Consider the following 8,409-nt stretch of genomic DNA (forward strand, 5'->3'; position numbering starts at 1 on the left):
AGGGGTCAGCCCTGCCAGAGAATTAAATCCAGAATATCTCCTTCCACCATGAGACTCTTCTCCACAGCAGTCTCTGTAGCACAGACATGACAAATAGCATTGGTTTACACAGCTCTCTGTGCTGTAGTGCAGAAAAGGCTAACCTTAGCTTTACCTCTACAGAGACGATAAGGACCACCTTCAAGTGTCTGATCGTGAAGGACCTTTGTGTCTTGTCGTGATCTTCTACATTAAGTATGAATGAGATTCAAAATCTATAAATACAGTATGTTATTCTACCTGGAATTGCCATACAATATTTATACATAACTGTCACATTATGAAGTCTGACACCTATGTTCTTTTTATAATTCTGTGTGCTCCTGTAAGTAATTGTATTCTGGAGAGACAACAAATGTATTTAATTTATGTTTTGTTGGTTGAATAGAATATTCAGCAAAGGCTGCATGTTTTGCCAACAAAAAAATAAAAAACTGAATAGCTAAATGTTATTTTAAAATGTGGATTTTTTTTTAAATAACAGCTTTTCATCAGTGCAAATCACAGAACACTTGCTTCTTACATTTTTACATTTAATTGTAGAACTAATGTTTTTACTGGCCCTGTCGTCCCCCTTTAAATTAGTGTTCTCTGTGCTCTGTTAACACAAGGAAGACATTCAACGATGAGTTAAAGTACCTAGTATCTGCATCACCCAGATAACAATGCCAGAAACAGTAATATGGGTAGTCACTGCCAGAATTCTTCCTAATGGACAACAATATTACTGCCAACATCTGAGATTGAACATGAACATGAATATAATCAAAAATATATCAGGGTAACACAGTATAGCAGAATGACATGCAAGTCATAATTGCATAAGCTTATTGAACAGGCAAAAGGTACAATGGTGTGGCAATTAACCTTTCTGAACAGTGGAAGATTTAATCACAAGTAAAAGTGTTTTGCACAAACAAACTGCAGTCCTGGCAAAGAAACTGGCAGAAAGGTTGAACACAAAAAGGTTTTAAATGCATAATTTAGCCAGAATAACTGGGTGACATTCACTGTTGCCTACCGTGAACTCTGAGTTGGGAACGGCGTCCTCCGCGGAAGCAGACCGCCTGGTGCGCATTAGCGGCGCACTCCTCGATCCTCTCTCGGGCATTTAACAACCGCGCACAAACGAATTTACTCCTGGATGTGCCCCGATTAAGGGAAGGCTGCAACTCCACTGCCGACAAAACACGTGGACCTCCCTGCGTTTTCTCTCATTTCCCTCCACCTCTCTGATGTCTGCATGCATTATGGGAAGAAAAAGAAACGATACAGCGGTTCAAGGTGTTTGCCCAGTCATCATTGTCCAGCCACAGAGAAAAAAAACTCTTACCTTTATTGAAATAATGCGCACTGCAAACGAGGGGCGCTATCACTTATACTATTAGAACCTAATTTTTCCTCAAACCTTTTGAGACCTCATTAATCATATAAATCATATAAATTAATCATTTTTGTATTAATCATCCTCGATCCAGCACCTGCGGAGAAACGTTCGGATGTGCGCACTTTCAAAGTTTTTCGAACCTCATTAATCACTCATGAAGACTCACAGTGCGGGGTAATAAGTTCTGAAACTCTGCCCAATCAAATGCTGCAGTTTGGTTGCCGCGCTTATATTATATTAATTCTCAGGGTGGATCAGTGCTACAGGCCATCGGAGATGAAAGCTAAAAAAACGTATGTTCTTCAACATCCAACTTTAATTCTGGTTAGTTATAAAATATTATCAACTCTTACAGGGTACATAATATGGTCCTTGTTGGACTCATGTGTACTCTGCAAGAGTTTGATTAACACTGGACATTTTACTGTGTGGAATCCCAGATGAGATTTATAGATACTGATTAGCCTCTCAGGTTGTTTTCAGAGAGTTGTTCAAAGTACAGTGTGAAATTAATAACCTGTTTATGCATCAATAACATTGTCCCTCATCATTATAATAATCATCAATATTATTTATTCATTTGACAGGTGGCCCTTATCCAGCATGTCTTACGAAGCCAACATAGCAGAACATGTTCTATAAATACCTACCCAAGCCATCTTCTTTTACCCCCGAGGGGCAGATATGCATGAAACAATTATACGATAACAAATGAGAGTTAATAAATTCAAAGTCATCAAAAACACATGTGGGAATATGTTAATGGAGATTAACTTTGTGTAAAACTTCACTATCTGTGTATTGTGAAGTGAGGGTGACATTATGTTCAGTTGGCTAGCTCCAAAGGGCAGTGCAGTCATGCGGGCGGACTGGGGACCATCACACACAACCTGTCAGAATGGGTCAAACACAATCACATTACACCATGTTGGCCACTGGACTCTGACCAAGGCCGACAGAAAATGAGCTGCTTCACTGCTTGCTCCATTTTTGAAAATGTCTTGGGACTGCTTGGTACATTCCAACCATGTATACACCTGGATACACCTGCATACCTGTACATCTGTGTATAGGGGCTCTAACTGAGACCATGTCCACAGTAATGTGTGGCTGCTGCTGTGTGTGTGGGGGATTCCTTAGTAGAGTATCATTTTAATATTGCACCTATGCACTGGAATATGTAGGTCTTCTATAGCCTGAAGGTGACACACTCCCAAGGAGCTGAACACTGCATGTGTGAACAGGTACTTTAAAATTGACTGTTTTTAGCCCTGGCAAACTCAAAATGTCACTGCGGGTTAAGGCAAGGGAGTTAGAAGGCCCAGTTGCACACGCACCTCACATGTAAACTTTGACAGAATCTGTCAGGTTAAAAGCCTAACATGGATATTTTATGAATGAGTGAAGTGTATCCGTTAGCTCTTTGTGAATGAAAAAATGTTGGAAGCAGAGGACTGCACAGCATGGGAAGAATGTAACTATATATGATTAGCCATATATGACAAACCTTATGTAGCATTACGGAGAAATAACTTTTTTGGACTACTCATAAACTGAGAGGTTGTGTTCCGGGCTGGGTAGATTGTGAACAAAAATAACAAATGGGAGAACAATTTTGACATTGATTGTGACAGATTAAAAAAAAAATGGTATAGGGACAGACTATGCCATTATTATTATTATTATTATTATTATTATTATTATTATTATTATCCATCCATTATCTGAACCCGCTTATCCTGACCAGGGTCGCAGGGGGGCTGGAGCCTATCCCAGCATACATTGGGCGAAAGGCAGGAATACACCCTGGACAGGTCGCCAGTCCATCGCAGGGCACACGCACAATTCACTCACACACTCATGCCTACGGGCAATTTAGACTCTCCAATCAGCCTAACCTGCATGTCTTTGGACTGTGGGAGGAAACCGGAGTACCCGGAGGAAACCCACGCATACACGGGGAGAACATGCAAACTCCACACAGAGAGGCCCCGGCCGACGGGGATTCGAACCCAGGACCTCCTTGCTGTGAGGCGGCAGTGCTACCCACTGCACCATCCGTGAATTATTATTATTATTATTATTATTATTATTATTATTATTATTATTATTATTATTATTATTATTATTGTTGTTGTTGTTGTTGTTGTTGTTGTTGTTGTTGTTGTTGTTCATCCATGAATTAGTGAAAATGAGTCTATAAATACTGGATTTTTGTTGGAACTGGAATTAGTTGGTTATATATATTTTTACCTGACATTTTCCAAACATACTATCAGTCTGACAGGCATATATTATGTTAGTCAAATGTTGGCTTCGCAAAACAGCCAGAGGATTTATCAATTCATCAAATTTGATTTTATATGAAGAATTAGCCTCAGGAATTTACCTACAGGCTCCTTATAATTGATAATATTAAATTATCAAAAGTCAACATTTTTGCACTAGATGTTCTAGATGTTCTTCATTAATCAGTAATAACATAAAATTAATGGAAACATTCTTGAGCTCATCTAACGTAGTAATACAAATTATGCATTTAACATTTTTCAGACAGCCATGTCCCTTTTCATCCATGCTTACATCAGTGTTATGAGTCGCATAAACCACAGCCCTAGATGACAAATCTATAAAAAAAATAATAATAAACGAAATATAAAGGTCTGCGTATTGGTCAATTTAAGCACTTATATAAGTCCGGAAATTATAAATAAAAAATATATCGTAGGCGATTTATGAAAATGAAAATGTTCCGCATTGTCACGAGAATCAAATGGTTCGAATCAAACCAAAGTAAGGTAGGCCTACGTTTGAAACTAAATACTCTGGATAATTCCGATTAAATTCATTCTCTATATGCATGAATTTAGTTGCTTCTTTCGACTTCAGTTGTTTCTTTTATTACATTATTAAATCTTCAGCTTCTCTGGCGAGCGCGCGCCTCGTATGCTCCCCTGGCTTGCGTGCAGACTGTGCCTAAGGTGATAGTTTATAGTTGGTGAATTGGATATCTTGTGTAAAACAATAAGACAAGAGCGCTGGGTTAATATTGCATGGCCCCGGGGTTAATTAGCACAGTGGAATTACAATTCCATTGACCAACTGAATTTGTAATTAACCTTTCAATTATGTATTAATGGCGGCGACATAGTATTTATCCAATTATCCAATATCTAGGTTTATAGGATAAAGATCTTTGACATTTATATCAGCATCAACAGACATGTAATCTGTGTTTACCTCCTTGAACGTCTTATAATAAAATTGTCAACAGAAGTATTATTTTCATTGCTATCTGCTGCTCTCGTGTGGACATTTTTATACTTAACTCGAATTTGCTGACAAGGAAGAAATTACGAAATATTGCCACTAGATGGCGAAAAAAGTATCAAAACCGTGCTTTCGGTGATTTCAGTCAGAGTCTGATTATGGCTACAGAGTAACACGGTAACAAATCCTCGATAAACTGATAGAAGCATGTGTGTATATTTTATTATATTGGACGAATCCGTCACTCATAAGGTCCGTCTTGACAATGAATATTTGCCCTTTTGGGTGTGATGCACATATTATTTTCTTAAACACAGGGAAAAATATTTATCTATTTTATAAAGCATGTCTGTCTGTCTGTCTGTCTGTGTGTCTGTCTGTCTGTCGGTCGGTCTATCTATCTATCTTCCTTACTGTCAGACTACCTACCACATTTTTTACCATATTGCCACTGAATTTATGTGTGTTTCTGTTAGGAATATGATAGCACCGTATAGCCAATTTGTCACGCGGTGTTCACAGCCTTATTTAAAAAAAAATGAATCCGGCCCAGCTGTCCATACCACTCCGGTTGTGGTTTTGGAAGCAAACTCGCGTTTCTCCAATGTCTGCAATTAATTCCACTTCTGAAATTTAAGCCGTAACTTCAGCAAATTCAGCCCTGTATGTAGGCCTAAATGGGCTATAATAAAACGCTCCAGAAAAGCTTTCCAGATGGAAAGGCGCTTTTACGCACGCATGAATATTCCCGCAATTCGTTTCACACGCACTTGAGCTCGTTTATAACTATCTTTCCTTTCCCCCACGATAAATTACGTTAAATTCATTTTCATTTGAATAGCGCCTTTTTAAAGACATTGCCACAAAGACGCTTTACAGAAACGGGAAATAAGAATAATTTGGCGAGACCGAGCTTGATGATAAAACACTTTCAAATGTGGGCCATTTCGTTCGGAACTGACCACCCAGACGTTTTATTGCCAGGTTAACTTTCTGGCGCAAGTGTGCCCCTAAAGCTTTATACTGCCTGCCAGTCCAACCAATCCCAGAGTAAGGAGATGACGTCAAGGCATCTGCAGCTCATTGAGATGAAAGGGAACCCTCTGAGTTGGGCACGGCTTCAAACCACTGACTAGCACCAAACAGCGAGCTCTGATCGAGCCAACGGCAGACGTGGGATCGCTCAGGAGGTGGCGGTGCTGAAAACCGGAGGATTATCATTGTGGAAGAAAATAAAGGGCGATACGTCTAATAATGCACAATCCGAGCGATTTTGTAACTTTCTTTTTTTAGCTGAATTTCACGTGGGCTTGCAAAGCGGTTGAAAGCTTAACTTACGTTGGTGTAATCATCAGTAAGCCTATCTGCTTTTGGTGTCGGTTGCTGCCAGCTCTTCGTTAACCTTTTGAAGTGGTGCACTGAATGCATATCAGATTACAAGGCTGTCAGCGCAGCCGTCCGCTGCCTTTGATCTACGTGCTGGTTTGTGCGCGATTTACTGGTCTGTCTGGAGCGGGGCAGGGGATCGCATCAGAAAATGATCATGGTTTTGAATCCGATACAGAAGTTGCTGGACAGAAACGCCGAGTGAAACTGCGCAGAACAGACACGTCCAAACTTTCGGCGAAGATCAACTAAATACTTACATTTATATTCCGGTAAGAGATATGATGTGTCTACAGATAGCTACTAAATGTCTTGTGATTTGCTTGGAAAGTGCTACCAAGGGAAGGCTTTGATGGTGTGACTAAAAGTGACGAAAGGTTCTATAGATTTAGTTAATTTGGTGGCGGAATGATTGAGGTTTTGTGAATGGACATGTGCGGGAAGTTATTGTTTGTTGAACAAGTCTGGACAAGTCTGGGCAAAACAAACAAAAAGGAAATGTATATTATTGACGAGAATGAGAAAAAAGAAATACATAAAAAATTCGCATCGTGTTCTAGAGTTGTGGTTTGCAGCCAGTGGGTTAGTAGTATGCACAAATATTGTATTACTGTGTAATATTAAAGCAATGGAATGCCAGGCTATCACAGTTATTGTACAAACCGCTTGTTTTTGTGCTATTTTGGTACAAAAGTGGTATTCGTCATAATTGTAGCTATCGCCTGGGCCTTTTATTTCATTGACATATGCGCCGTGTTTACAAAATAGCCTGGTGTAAATTAAAATTTGCACTCGAATGAAAACGACATATTTAGTCCTCTTTCATATCTGAACAGAGACACTCCTACATGCTTGCATGTGCACGTATTCTTGGTAAACGACTACCACGACCTCTTAGCTGTAGCCAGAATTCATTATTGTGTATAATGCTTACATTTTGTTTCACGTTCACAATTAAGAACCCAGTTGCCCTGCCCTGACTTCAGAATCACATTTCTTCACTCAAGGCACATCTGTTCTTTGCCTAAATTCAGTTCGCTATCCTGGTTAATACTCCGCTATTTTACTGGGAAATGTGTTTGATCGTAAAGAAGATGCAAACCAGGCCCGCGTAGGCCTAAATTTGTGACTTTTCCACGGGAAAACGGCCGAGTGGTGCTTTGAAGTGAACTGCCGGGTGCTTTGTAGCTGGCAGGGAAAATACAGCCCTGGAGCTTATACGGGGTTTTTAAACAGATACCTCGACTTTAGATGTTGTCACCTGAGTCAATAGGCGTGCTATAAAATAGGCCTACTGAGTAACAGATTTACGGTTGAATGGCGTGCCTGGGGTTGATTTAACTCGTTGCATCAATTACACGAAAACAGAGGATGTTTTGTTATAATAGACAGTGCATTGCAGAGCTTAATTTTTGTAATAATAAAAAAAGAAACAGGAGTGTAGCGAAGAATTTTAAATAAATCACCCAATCAAAAACACCTAACTTGTCAGTGGCAGTGTGGAATTATTACAACCAAGTGGTGAATATTAAGAGGACTTGTGTGACAAATATTAATATTACACATATCGGCCCTTATAGTGTGTATGATTTATCGAATGTACATGACACGACTTACTTTTCAATTACAGGTACTGTTCCGTGAGGGAAGCTCTAAAAACCGAAATGGGTTGGCCCATTAGCCAGAACAGCGTATGTCTGCTGACGCTGGTTATCCTGGGCTCCTTACCGGTGAGTGTCACTCGGATAAGCGGAAACCTTCATTTTAGTGATGATGTCACAGTCCGTGAGGCAGAGAGGAAATGGCGGTTTATGATTTTCGCATTAACACCGCTCTACACCTTTAGCGGTAGTGGCAACATGCTCACCTGTGCAGATTACAGTCGGGGGAGTCACCTGAGCAGACCCATTCAGACAGCAATAGACTAATGTCATTGATGAGGGGACAGAATTTGGGCTGGGAGAACCTTTCCGAGATCTGAGGTGTAGCAATATCCTGATGAATATATCTCAGTGAAATAAATTAGGATTTGTATTTGTATTTCTGCAAACGAGGGGCGGTGGAGAACAGCTCTTGTGAGAGATGTGGAAGCACGGTATGACACCACGAGGATGGCTAAGCGGAGGTGCGTGAATTGTATTTCCCCAGGTTCTGGGATTGGCGGAGGAGCCCAGAGAGTGCAGAGAGCAGGAGTTCAAGGACAAAGCAGGGAGGTGCGTGGCCTGCCAGCAGTGCGATGCCGGACAGGAGCTGTCAGAGGTGTGTGTAAGAGCCCGCTGTCCGTCTTTCAGTACCGGAGTTTCAGCTCCCCTACTGGTCTGTTCTTC

At 40.4% G+C, this 8,409-nt stretch overlaps 1 protein-coding gene across 3 annotated transcripts in view; it reads left to right on the forward strand.

Annotated features, from left to right (window-relative positions):
* The window catches only part of LOC133134096 (tumor necrosis factor receptor superfamily member 19-like), a 28,135-nt gene that overhangs the window by 7,731 nt on the left and 11,995 nt on the right, over positions 1-8,409 (forward strand). For all 3 annotated transcript variants that reach the window (XM_061250513.1, XM_061250511.1, XM_061250512.1), the window contains exons 3-5: positions 6,261-6,354; positions 7,713-7,812; positions 8,231-8,341. In XM_061250513.1, the coding sequence (XP_061106497.1) occupies positions 7,747-7,812; positions 8,231-8,341 (177 nt within the window). In that variant the 5' untranslated portion in view covers positions 6,261-6,354; positions 7,713-7,746. The remainder of the gene's footprint in view (positions 1-6,260; positions 6,355-7,712; positions 7,813-8,230; positions 8,342-8,409) is intronic.

Source organism: Conger conger, chromosome 7 (assembly GCF_963514075.1).
Source record: "Conger conger chromosome 7, fConCon1.1, whole genome shotgun sequence".
Classification (NCBI taxonomy): Eukaryota; Metazoa; Chordata; class Actinopteri; order Anguilliformes; family Congridae; genus Conger; species Conger conger.